The sequence below is a fragment of the Saccopteryx bilineata genome, chromosome 6 (genome assembly GCF_036850765.1).
Source record: "Saccopteryx bilineata isolate mSacBil1 chromosome 6, mSacBil1_pri_phased_curated, whole genome shotgun sequence".
NCBI classification, from domain to species: Eukaryota; Metazoa; Chordata; class Mammalia; order Chiroptera; family Emballonuridae; genus Saccopteryx; species Saccopteryx bilineata.
The window spans coordinates 172482487-172496143 of record NC_089495.1 but is presented as its reverse complement, the minus strand read 5'-3'; the positions used below and the strand labels follow the sequence as shown (position 1 = coordinate 172496143).

Genomic DNA, 13657 nt, shown 5'->3' with positions numbered 1-13657 from the left:
AACTCAACAACAAACAAACAAACAATCCAATAAAAAAATGGGAAGAGGACATGAACAGACACTTCTCCCAGGAAGAGATACAAATGGCCAACAGATATATGAAAAGATGCTCAGCTTCATTAGTTATTAGAGAAATGCAAATCAAAACTACAATGAGATACCACCTCACTCCTGTTAGATTAGCTATTATCAACAAGACGGGTAATAGCAAATGTTGGAGAGGCTGTGGAGAAAAAGGAACCCTCATTCACTGTTGGTGGGACTGTAAAGTAGTACAACCATTATGGAGGAAAGTATGGTGGTTCCTCAAAAAACTGCAAATAGAACTACCTTATGACCCAGCAATCCCTCTACTGGGTATATACCCCAAAACCTCAGAAACATTGATACGTGAAGACACATGTAGCCCCATGTTCATTGCAGCACTGTTCACAGTGGCCAAGACATGGAAACAACCAAAAAGCCCTTCAATAGAAGACTGGATAAAGAAGATGTGGCACATATACACTATGGAATACTACTCAGCCATAAGAAATGATGACATCAGATCATTTACAGCAAAATGGTGGGATCTTGATAACATTATAAGAAGTGAAATAAGTAAATCAGAAAAAAACAAGAACTACATGATTCCATACATTGGTGGAACATAAAAATGAGACTAAGAGACATGGGCAAGAGTGTGGTGGTTACCAGGGGTGGGGGGGGGAGGGAGGACATGGGAGGGAGGGAGGGAGAGAGTTAGGGGGAGGGGGAGGGGCACAGAGAACTAGATAGAGGGTGACGGAGGACAATCTGACTTTGGGCGAGGGGTTTGCAACATAATTTGATGACAAAATAACCTAGACATGTTTTCTTTGAATATATGTACCCTGATTTATTAATGTCATCCCATTACCATTAATAAAAATTTATTAAAAAAAAAAAAAAAAGAATAGGGCTGTGAAATATTCACTCTTACCCTCAACATAAGGTCCTTCTTTTGGATGCTCACGGACTCTTAAATTGAAGGTTTTGGATGACTTCCGCCTAAGTAGATCTCTCACACGTTCATTATAAATCTCTAAGTAGCTAAAAATTTTAAATAGAATTGAATTCAGAAAAATGACTTCATATATTAATAATAATATAACAACAGCAACATGCATTTATGGGTGTTAACTATGCATCAGGTACTATGCTAAACCCTCCACATGGACTATTTTATTTAATCCCAATGATAATCCAGAGGTGTTACAATTATTCCCATTTGATACATTAGGCCAGGGGTAGTCAACCTTTTCATACCTACCGCCCACTTTTGTATCTCTGTTAGTAGTAAAATTTTCTAACCGCCCACCAGTTCCACAGTAATGGTGATTTATAAAGTAGAGAAGTAACTTTACTTGATAAAATTTATAAAGCAGAGTTACAGCAAGTTAAAGCATATAATAATAATAATTACTTACCAAGTACTTTATGTCAGATTTTCGCTAAATGTGGCAGAATAAATCTTTATAAAACAACTTACTATAGTTAAATCTATCTTTTTATTTATACTTTGGTTGCTCCGCTACCGCCCACCATGAAAGCTGGAACGCCCACTAGTGGGCGGTAGGGACCAGGTTGACTACCACTGGTCTACGGGGTAATAAAATGATGAACTGCTAGTGTTTGGGTGACAATAGCGGTCATAAACTGCCCACCAGATTGGCAGTGGATGTGGACCCGGAGTCAGGTACCTGGCCACTCATGGATGTGGGCCAGGTGGTCGCAAAAGTGGTCGGGTGCGGTCCCAATACAAATGCCCTGTAACAGAGTCTGACTGCTGTCCTGATCTTGACTGGTCAACAGTTAGTCGATTAGTATGTAATCGCGACGCCATTTGGTTGCTCTGCTACCACCCACTATGAAAGCTGGAACGCCCACTAGTGGGTGGTAGGGAACAGGTTGACTACCACTGCATTAGGCAATGGAGGTTTGGAGTGATTTAAACAACCTGTCCAAGGCTATCATGAGAACTCCTGATTGCTATATCTGTCCTCAAAACCAGTACAGATGGGCTCCCAGAGAGGTTTAATTTTAAAGAGGAAAAAACACCTCAACCATGCAGACTTAAAGATTAGATTTATAGTGATTTTATCAACTTATAGAAAAACACATACCTTACTCAGATAAAAAAAAATAAGGAAAGTGAACAAGTAAAAGTCAAAAGCTCACTCCTTTGGAGCAAAGTATTCAAAATTAAGTGTTTCCTTTGGGTGAGGGGTATGCAACATAAAAAAAGAAAAAAAAATTAAGTGTTTCTGACCAAGCTGGGCTATTTCCACCACCTTCCCGAATCCTAATTCAAAGTGCACCCAAGAAAGTCATTGAAAACAAATGTGTCTTAAGCTGTATATCCAACTACCATGGTCCAGGAGGGGATGAAGGCAGACTCTCCCTTCAGAACCCAAAGGCTTTATCCATTCCTGGTGAATAACAGCAAGCCCCTACCAAGCTCACACCCACTCAGGCCACAGGCCCTACCTGACTTCCACGCGAAAAGATGCTTCATCCCATCTGGTGGTTTCATTTATCCGACTGAAGAGCCCTTCACATATCCGAGGTATCAAGCCACAATCGCCCTGAAGCAAGGAAGAGGAATGGCGACAAGTGTTACTGGAAACAAAAGCAGCTGATGACTGTGGAGCTGGCTGGATGGATTTACACTCAACGGCCCCACACCAACCCCAAGGCTCCCAGTCGGGACCTGAGACACATCATTTTCTCCTGCAGAACTGCATCCTATGCTCTGAAGGATGAGGATTTAGATTTCTAATTTCTACACACTAAGATTATGGTCATATACGGTTATCAGCTATTAGTCAGAAATCATGCTTTGCAGACATAAGAAAACTTATTCTCTAACTTTCAAACAAGACCATCTACAGCTATAGAATGAATGTTAAAGTTCTGATCTAGTCAAATGATCAAAGAAGGTAAAATGTACACTGGACAGAAAAGAAACACCAAGGAAACCTCAGCAAAGCCTCAAAATAGCTAATAATTGTCTTAAAAGTAAGGTGATAGAACAGCACTGAAATATGCAGGGTACTCCGCTGTTGGGCAAATAACTTTGTAAAATGTGATTTTTATGTTTGCTCACTTTTACTGTTAAAAATGGCCACCCAGATATGTGATCTGTGCAACTGCTAATTACCTTCCTGCTTGGGAAGGGCCATTGTTATGCTAATATTGCTGGAGGAGGGGTTTCACACCAAAAAGTTTTGAAGGAGAAGAAGGAAGCCATGTTTTTGCAGTTTGCGAGGAGGAGGAAAGGAAGATGGAAGCCAAGATGGCAGGGTGCTGAAGGAGAAGCCAGTTTGTGCAGAGAGGGGGAGGGAGAAGATGTACAGATGAGGAACCAGAGGTGACTGAGCTGGTGGGAGCCTTTGATTCTAGCAAATCCAGATGTGTCAGTAGCTCTGTAAGCTCTGAATGAGCGGGTTTTGAAGCCCTGTGTGTTTTTACCCGCCTGCTGGGTGCGAGGCTAGAATAAAGGAATGGCCCACCAGTTTTTTGGTTCTGCAGTTTCTTTACTGTCTGCCTGAATTTAATGGGAGCCTGCAAGTGAATGACGGCAGCGAGAGCCGCGAATATGGGCCCTACACCCGCCTTTGATGCACTACTCCCTACACCGGCCTTCCTCGACAGGAAGAGCTTCATACATTATATCACTCATACAACGTAGGCATAATCAGTCATTTTCCTGTTTCAGTCAGCAGCACTAACAAGCTGGTGAACATCAGATGATACAAAAGGTGAGGCAGAATGTTGTTAGAAAACCAATAACTTCAGAGCTTCGAGGTTTTCTTCTGAAGTCTATCCCCGTCTTCACTCAGTCCCCCACCCAAAACATAAAAGAAGCATCATCACAGCTTTACAAGACTTTTTTCTTTATACCATTAAATCAGTACCAATTCTTATCAAGGAAAAATAAGCCTTCCACCATATTTTTGGTTCTGATTTTTAAAAATAATTTTTAAAAAATACACAAATAGTACTCAACCGAGCAAACATTTGTAATTTATGAGTGTTTTATAAATGTTTAACTTCCCTAAAATAGCTCCGGGGAACTGTAATTTTTAGTTAGGGTTTCTTTTTCTAGAGGCACAGTAGGAGATTGGGAAGAGAAGTGATGATAACAGGAAGTGCATGTTTGTTACTCCCTATTGACTCTCCCCCACGTCTCAGCACCCAGGACTCTTGCACGGCATCTATCTCCTCACCACGTCCAGGAAAAGCCTGCAGTGAGTGGCCGGGACACCTGTACTGACATACTTTCCCCTGGAGTGACCGAGCCTCTGGTACGGCAAGGCCGCTTCCAGGCGCCGCTAAGCCAGCAGCACTAAAGACACCGCTGCGCCACCAGCAGGGAGCCGGCGACCCTCTGCCAGGGTCTCCGTCTGGGACATGCTGCGGGTATGACATTTCACCATGACATAAAGAAAAGTAAAACACCCAGCACTGTCCAGAGCTGGAGGAAACCCAAATGAGAGAAAGATCCTGAACTAGCGCCTAGTTTGGACTCCTCCATACCTTAGGGCAAATATAACTTTAATGTCTGTTCATTTATATAGTATGACTACTAAACTCTACATGCTATGTTTATAACCATATACACTCAACATAAACTGTATAATTCTAACCCTTTTTATGTATTTGTTGGATTTATGTAGTAACTTTCTACCAGAGTTAGATAATTTTTTTAATATATTTTTCATAGGGAAAAATGTTTTGAATAATTTTAAGAAGAGAGTTCAGAAATTTTATTTAAACGGGTGTGTTGGCAGAAAAGAAGAATAGATTACTTGAGGGCCCAGCATATTTTTGATAAGATTATAAGCCTTTAAAAATGGAAAATGAACTGAGACTTGCATGCATTATTCATGCTTATAAACTTAAAACTGTTCCTAATTTAAAATTTCTCAAAGGAGATTTAGTCCAACTTATTACTGAGTTTTATCTTACTGCTAAAGAATGATCAGAACATGAAAAGCAAGTTAGCACAGACCAAGCAGATAGAGACAATTGAGAGAGAGAGAGAAAATGGAAAGTTTTCTTCCCATACAGAGTAAGCAACGTACAGAATTTCCCATCATGGTGTACGACTTTCCCGACCCCGTCTGACCATACGCGAAGACACAAGCATTGTAACCTTCAAATGCAGACTTCACAACATCTGTGCCCAGGGTTTTGAAAACCTGAAAGCCAAAAAGAAGAAAACACAAAAGATACAGTTACCATGGATCTTAATAAAAGACCTTTCAGTATTGACAATATTCTTGACTGCCATTTTGATCTCCTAAGGATTACACCACATAAATAAACCACTGCAGAACTGTTAACAACAGAATATATGTCTATCCCAGTTTTTAATGAAAAGGAAACTTTTTTAAGCAAGCAAAAAGCAACCGCCCTCCTTTTTCCTACTTACATTAACAAAAAAAAAAAATCCTTAAATGTAATAATATAAACAAGGCAAAGTGACAATCATGTAATAGAAACAAAGACAATTTTAAAGCACGATGATTCACCTTTTCAGAATTAAATAAACCTATAAAGGTATTCATTCTATCAGAGCTTCCAGACACTAAATATTTGAAACCTGAAAGTCACTGCAGCCAGAAGTTACTGCCAGAACTTTGCCAAGCCAATGCCATCACCACCATGAGTCCCTGGAGGGGGACAGAGCAGGACGGCTGGGCTCCCAGAGTCAGCGTCCAGATGCTTCTTCCATTTGGATACTTGCTCAAGATGGAGAGGGCACGAAGGCATGCCACGGGGGCCTGTGTCCATGCCTGATGCACCACATCACTGCAGTGGGACAATCTGGGGTGAAGGACAAATACTTCACCCAGAAAATGATGTAAATGAGGTAACTCAAGATGCGTGGTCATCCTAGTTACATCTAAGGGGGTGTAAGGGGACCAAACCAAGCTTCCCAAATCCCACAAGCTTCCTGCTGCCCCTGCCCTCTCAGACTGGCACTCTAAGTGCACATACAGCACTCCCCTGCTTTAAAGCGAGGCACTGCAGCAGCTGAGACTTCAAAGGCAGGGAGTGCAATCAGGTTCTCAGTCAGGGCCAGAAAAGTGAGGCTGTGCTTTGTGGAGTCATCACAGATGCCCGTGGGAGCCTCATCAAACCCTCAGGGGTGCTCAGACCCACCAGCTGCCCTGCAGGGACCCAGGGCCCTCTGGCCAGAACAGCCACCCATCCCTGGTACTGACGCAGCCTGTCACCCATGGCTGAGATGAAAACACAGCCAGCTGGACTTCAGCTTTCTTCAGGCACCATCTCGAATCCTCAGTCTCATCAAAGATTTACAAATCGTCATTTCGACGGAATTATTTCCACAAATGACCGATCTCATTAAGTCTGAGTTAATTTTTATTTTAGAAGCTGATAGTTTCTGATCTTATCAAATTCTAATGACAACTCTCAACTGTAACAGGGACTCACACTGCAGTCACTTATGGGGCTGCATAAAGCGCTACAGGGCCAATACCATCACTGTAGGCAGTTCTCAGGGACAAGGGGAAGGAGACAGAGGGCAGGGGGCAGAGGGTAGGGAGCAGGGAGCAGAAGGCGGGGGGGGGGGCAGGGGGCAGGGAGCAGAGGGCAAGGGCAGGGGGCAGGGCACTGGGTGTGCAGACTGAGTCGCAGAGGTGGATCTGCACCCAGGACCTTCTGACCCAAAAGCCTGTGCATCTAAAGGCTTCAAAGCCACAGGTCATCTTCCCACACACTCGATATCAACCACAGACCCTGCCCCACCTGAGAGGACGCTCCCCTGACAGACTTCCGTGAGGAAGCAGGAGCCAGGAACCCCAGGGAGACACAGGGACCAGACCCTCAATTTGAGGTGTGTTTGAGAAAAAATTCTAAATACTCCTTCAATTCTCTCTGATTAAACAAAGTTTTACCATTTCACGGCATGCCAGTCGGTAGGAAGACCAGCCTTCTATCAGCTTCCCACAGAACAAAGGAAGGAGCTTCCTCATACTTCTGTCTGGCTAAGCAAAGTCATGGGAAATATCATATTTCAACCAAACCCAAAAGTTTTCAAAATGAATTTCTTCCCTGGGGTTAAAATTCACACCCACCACGTTGCTCCGACTTTATTTTCCACAAAGCTGACCCAGCAGGAGTTCTCTGACAGATGGAGGGGTGGGCAGGACAGCAGAACAAGCTGAAAAACGCAGGTCTGGAGGCACTGAAACCGGGCGTGGCTCAGTCTCAGCTTCAAGTAGCCCGCCCAAAGCTGGCCTGGGACCCTGAGAAGCAGCCAGACACACCCACTGCCCGAGGTCCCTGGCAAACCCAAACTGAGGCTGCCCATCATGGCTCCAGCAAGGAATATCCACCATCATCTACCAAGCAAGGGAGGGGGGGTGCTTTAGGGCGCTCCCCACTGGCATCAACCCCCACTGAGCTCCTGACCTGGCCAGGCTATCCAAAAGTTACACTGCTACTCCTCTGGGCAGACTTTAAAGCTGATTTCCAGAGTAAGTCAGTGTCACAGGGCCTCACTTGAGGGGAACTGCCCACAAGAGGGCACCATTAAAACAAAGACTCTTCCATCTAGCTTGTCAAGGAGGAGATTACAGGTTGAATCAAGAAACAGTTGTGTGAGATCAAAGCTTCCCTCTGGAGTTTGGAAGAATCATTAAGAAAATTAGACCTTATCTAATGGCCTTTCATTGATATCTTTAAATAGCTGATTGTTTTCTAAATCAAAAATTAATTTGGAAAAAAAATTAATTTGGAAAGAAGAAACATTTGTGGTCATCTTACTTGGTATTTGTTTAATATTAAAGGAAATTGACTTCACCTATAGTAACAGGCATGATATATTTTCTCAAGATGTCTTTGTTTTTAATGAAATGTATTGAGGTGACATTGGTTATAGGTTTCAAGTGTAGAAGTCTATGATATATCATCTGGATATTGCACTGTGTCCACCACACAAAGGTGTAAGTTTGCACCTTCCCTTGTTTCTGTCAGCTCCGTTCCTGTGCCAACTACGGCAGTGTGAAAACTATAGTCAATATTTGAAATTGCAGCCACTTTTAGAACAACAGCTATTAAAATTAAGGATGAAGAATGATTACCTTTTCTTTAGCAGTGTTTTAAAAATAGGTATTTTTTCGGTATCTACGATGATTTTACTAACATGTGGTTGTATTAGAAAATAGTGTTTACTAATGTATCTCAAGGCTCTTTTGGGTTTTGTAATTTAATTGAACAGTCTCAGATTGTTTCAGAGTCAAAGGACTCCAAGGACCTGAGAAGAGCTGCTGCCCGTACACCTGAGTCACACAGATCACCCTTATCAGATGAAAGTTTTCACAATCAAAAACTATTTTTAAGTTCTGGACATTTATTTTTATCTTCCAAAAGAGCAAAACTTGTCCCTGCTTTCTCACTCTTGACTCTTGAAAATGTCATCTGTTCCGTAAATAAGTTCTTTCCATTACCAAACATTTACAGAGTGTCTCCAGTACACCAGGTCACACGGTCACACACCGCTCCATTCTCTGTCCCTGGGCTTCCCCTCAGCACAGCCCTCTGTCCCCAAAGGCCTCAAAGTCAGGTTAAATGGGGGTGGGGGGGATGCAGCTGCTCGTTAGGTAAATTAGAAGTGGAGGCCTTCACGGCTCCATCCATCCTCTGTTGAAGACATTCTAAAGACCGTGCAGTGAACTGGCTTTTTCCCTTAACCAATTGCCTCATACTAGCCACTTCTTTCCCATTGCCATATTAAAGCCCAAACTGGATTGTGATATAGAACATTAAATTCATCCCCAGACTCCTAGCTACCAACACTGATTAATCCAATCACCCAAACACCAAAGTCATCTTCACTCACTCACTCATTCATTTATTCATTCCCCAGGGCTGCCCACCCCACCTGTCATGGGGAACACACCAAGTCTCTTCTTTCGTACCCTATTATCGGCCCCAGGGTCTCAGCTCTGCTACTACCAAGTCCATTAGGTCTATGGACGTGAGCAAGTGATTTGAGCTCAGAGTCTCTTCAACAACAGCAACAAAAAAAATGGAGCAAATGTCAACCTCATTTGGTTATTTGGTTCTTGTGAGGATCAAGTGAGATAGTGTACACGGGCACCAAGCACAGCTGACACCAACTCAAACGCCATCAGCCCAGGTTCCGCTCCCCTCCCGGCATCTTTCTCACCAGGCACCTCAGCTCTTCACAGCTCCCAGCCCTGTTGTCCTTTCTACTTTCCCTGATGCTGGATCAACACCTTCAGGATGCACTCACTCCAGTCCTCTCCTGGAAACAACTTCTCCAAGGTTACAACCTATCTCATGCCAACATTTACAGCGCCTTAGAAAGCCAGTCTCCTCCTCAATCCATTTCTACAGTAACTAAGTTTCTCAAATGTTAAGGTGCACATAATAACCTGGGGATCATGCTGAAAAAATGCAGTTTCAGATTCAGCAGGTATGGGACAGGTCCTGAGAGTCTGCATTTCTTTTTTTTTTTTTTTTTTTTATTTAGACAAATTTAACAGGGTGATATTGGTCAACCAGAATACATAGACTTAAAGAAAACAACTCCACATCATTTGGAAAGTTGATTATGCTGTATACTCATCACCCAAAGTCAAATCATCTTCTGTCACCCTATATTTTCTCTTTAAGCCCCTCCCCTTTCCTTATCCCCCTCCCTCTCCACCCTCCCCGTCCCCCTGGTAACCACTGCACTTTTATCTATGTACATGAGTCTCAATTTTGTGTCCTACCTATATATGAAATCATACAGTTCTTAGCTTTTTCTGATTTACTTTTTTTTTTTTTTGTATTTTTCTGAAGCTGGAAACGGGGAGAGACAGTCAGACAGACTCCCGCATGCGCCCGACCGGGATCCACCCAGCACGCCCACCAGGGGCGATGCTCTGCCCACCAGGGGGCGATGCTCTGCCCCTCGGGGGAGTCGCTCTGCCGCGACCAGAGCCACTCCAGCGCCTGGGGCAGAGGCCAAGGAGCCATCCCCAGCGCCCGGGCCATCTTTGCTCCAATGGAGCCTTGGCTGGGGGAGGGGAAGAGAGAGACAGAGAGGAAGGGGGGGGGGTGGGGAAGCAAATGGGCGCCTCTCCTATGTGCCCTGGCTGGGAATCGAACCCGGGTCCCCCGCACGCCAGGCCGATGCTCTACCGCTGAGCCAACCGGCCAGGGCCATGATTTACTTATTTCACTCAGTATAATGTTATCAAGGTCCATCCATGTTGTTGCAAATGATACTATGTCATCATTTCCTATGGCTGAGTAGTATTCCATAGTATATACCTATGTACCACATCTTCTTTATCTAATTCTTTATTGAAGGGTATTTTGGCTATTTCCATGTCTTGGCCACCATGAACAATGCTGCAATGAACATGGGGGTACACGTGTCTTTACATACCCATGTTTTCAAATTTTGGGGGTGTATACCCAGTAGAGGGATTGCTGGGTCATATGGTAGTTCTATTCTTAATTTTTTGAGGAACCACCATACTTTTTTCCGTAACGGTGTACTACTTTACATTCCCAACAACAGTGAATGAGGGTTCTGTTTTCTCCACAGCCTCTCCAGCACTTATTACCTGTCTTGTTGATAATAGCTAATCTAACAGGTATCTCATTGTAGTTTTTATTTGCATTTCTTGAATAGCTAGTGATGATGAGCTTTTTTTCATATATCTGTTAGCTATTTGTATTTCTTCTTGGGAGAAGTGTCTGTTCATGTCCTCTTCCCATTTTTTTATTGGATTGTTTGTTGCTGAGTTTTGTGCGTTCTTTATATATTTTGGATATTAGCCCCTTATCTGAGCTGTTGTTTGAAAATATCTCCCATTTATTTGGCTATTTGTTTTGTTGACAGTTTCTTTTGCTGTGCAGAAGCTTCTTAGTGTGATGTAGTCCCATTCATTTATCTTTGCCTTTACTTCCCTTGCCTTTGAGGTCAAATTCATAAAATGTTCTCTGTTGCCAAGGTCCATGAGTTTAGTACCTATGTTTTGTTTTATGTACTTTATTGTTTTAGATCTTATATTTAGGTCTTTGATCCATTTTGAATTAATTTTTGTGCAAGGAGATAAACTGTAGTTGAGTTTCATTCTTTTGTATGTGGCTTTCCAGTTTTCCCAGCACCATTTATTGACAAGGCTTTCTCCATTGTGTGTTTTTGGCTCCCTTATCAAAGATGATGTGACCATACATATGTGGTTTTATTTCTGGGCTCTCTATTCTGTTCTATTGGTCTGTGTGTTTATTTTTCTGTCAGTACCATGCTGTTTTGATTATCACAGTTCTGCAGTATAATTTAAAGTCAGATATTGTAATGCCTCCAGCTTCGTTTTTTTCCCTTAGGATTACTTTGGTTATTCAAGGTTATTTATGGTTCCATATAAATCTGATGATTTTTGCTCCATTTCTGTAAAAAATGACATTGGAACTTTGATTGGAATTGCATTAAATTTGTATATTGCTTTGGGTAATATGGCCATTTTAACTATATTTATTCTTCCTGTCCAAGAACAAGAAATATTTTTCCATTTCATTGTGTCTTTTTCAATTTCCTTTAATAATGCTTTATAGTTTTCAGTATATAGGTCCTTTACATTCTTTGTTATATTTATTCCTAGGTATTTTAATTTTTTTGTTGCTACTGTAAAAGGGATTATTTTTTTAGTTCTTTTTCTGAGGTTTCATTGTTGGCATATCAGAAAGCAATAGACTTCTGTATATTAATTTTGTGTCCTGCGACCTTACTGTATTGGTTTATTGTTTCTAATAGCTTTTCTGTGGAGTCTTTGGGGTTTTCTATATACAGGATCATATCATCTGCAGAAAGTGAAACCTTTACATCTTCTTTCCCAATATGGATGCCTTTTATTTCTTTCTCTTGTCTGATTGCTCTGGCTAAAACTTCCAGCACTATGTTGAATAGGAGTGGAGAGAATGGGCAGCCTTGTCTTGTTTCTGACTTTAAAGGAAAAGTTTCCAGTTTTTTACAATTTAGTATGTTAGCTGATGATCTGTCATAAACGACCTTTATTATGTTGAGGTATTTTCCTTCTATATCCATTTGGTTGAGTGTTTTAAACATAAAAGGATGTTGTATTTTATCAAAAGACTTTTATGCATCTATTGATAGGATCATATAGTTTTTGTTCTTTGTTTTGTTGATATGGTGTATTAGTAATTATTTTACATATGTTGAACCATCCTTGTGTTTCTGGGATGAATACCACTTGACCATGATGAATTATTTTTTTGATGTGTGGTCGTATTTGATTTGCTAGTATTTTGCTTAGGATTTTTGCATCTGTATTCATTTGAGATATTGGTCTATAGTTTTCTTTTTTTGTGTTGTCCTTACCAGGGTTTGGTATGAGGGTATGTTGGCCTCATAAAATGTGTTTGGAAGTATTGCTTCTTCTTCAATTTTATGGAAGACTTTGAGAAGGATAGAAACCAATTCTTCTTTGAATGTTTGGTAGAATTTATTAGTATAGCCATCTGGCCCAGGACTTTTATTTTTGGGGAGGTTTTTGATAGTTGTTTCTAGTTCCTCCCTGCTTATCCGTCTATTTAGGCATTTAACTTCTTATTGATTCAGTCTAGGAAGATTGTAATGTTCTAGGAGTTTATCCATTTCTTCTAGATTGTTGAATTTGGTGGCATATAATTTTTCATAGTATTTTGTGATAATTCTTTGTATATCTAGATAGCTATGGTAATTTCTCCTCTTTCATTTTGGATTTTGTTTATATAGAGTCTTTTCTCTTTTTTTCTTAGTGAGTCTTGCCAGGGGTTTGTCAATTTTATTGATCTTTTCAAAGAACCAGCTCTTTGTTGATTAATTTTTTCTATAGTTTTTCTGTTCTCTATTTCATTTATTTCTGCTCTAATTTCTATTATTTCCTTTCTACTGCTGGTTTTGGTTTGACTTTGTTCTTTTTCTAGTTAAGATGTGATGTTATGTTGTTTACTTGGGCTCTCTCTTCCTTTTTCATATAAACATGTAATGATATGAACGTCCCTCTTATTACTGCTTTCGCTGCATCTCAGAGATTGTAATATGTTGTGTTTTCATTTTCATTTGTCTGTATATATCTTTTCATCTCTTCTTTTATTTCTTCTTTAACCCATACATTTTTTAGAAGTATGTTGTTTAATTTCCACATTTGTGTATGTGTGTTTCCTTCTTTTTTGCAGTTGAATTCTAGCTTCAAAGCCTTCTGGTCACAGAATATGCTTGGTATAATTTCAGTCTTTCTGATTTGTTGTTAGTTCCTTGGCCCGACATATGGTCTATTTTTGAGAATGTTCAGTGTACACTGGAGAAAAATGTATACTCTGACATTTTGGGATGAAATGTCCTATAGATGTCTATTATGTCCATTTATTCTGGTGTTTCACTTAAGGCTGTTTTTTTATTGATTTTTTTGTTTGGATGAACAATCTAGAGCCATCAATGGTATATTAAGGTCTCCAAGTATGATTATATATTTTTTTGCTTTGCACTTTTTGATCAGTTAGTAGTTGTCTTATATATTTTGGTCTCCTTGGTTTGGTGCATATATATTAAGAAGTGTTGCCTAACTAGGTGGTAGTG

The 13657-nt window shown here is 41.0% G+C and overlaps 1 protein-coding gene across 4 annotated transcripts in view; it reads right to left on the bottom strand.

Moving 5' to 3' along the window:
- Positions 1-13657, bottom strand: part of KIF16B (kinesin family member 16B) — a 366353-nt gene that overhangs the window by 304676 nt on the left and 48020 nt on the right. For all 4 annotated transcript variants that reach the window (XM_066234513.1, XM_066234514.1, XM_066234515.1 and 1 more), the window contains exons 5-7: positions 5109-5225; positions 2509-2606; positions 962-1071 (exon numbers count right to left, since the gene is read on the bottom strand). In XM_066234513.1, coding sequence (XP_066090610.1) covers positions 962-1071; positions 2509-2606; positions 5109-5225 — 325 coding nt within the window. The remainder of the gene's footprint in view (positions 1-961; positions 1072-2508; positions 2607-5108; positions 5226-13657) is intronic.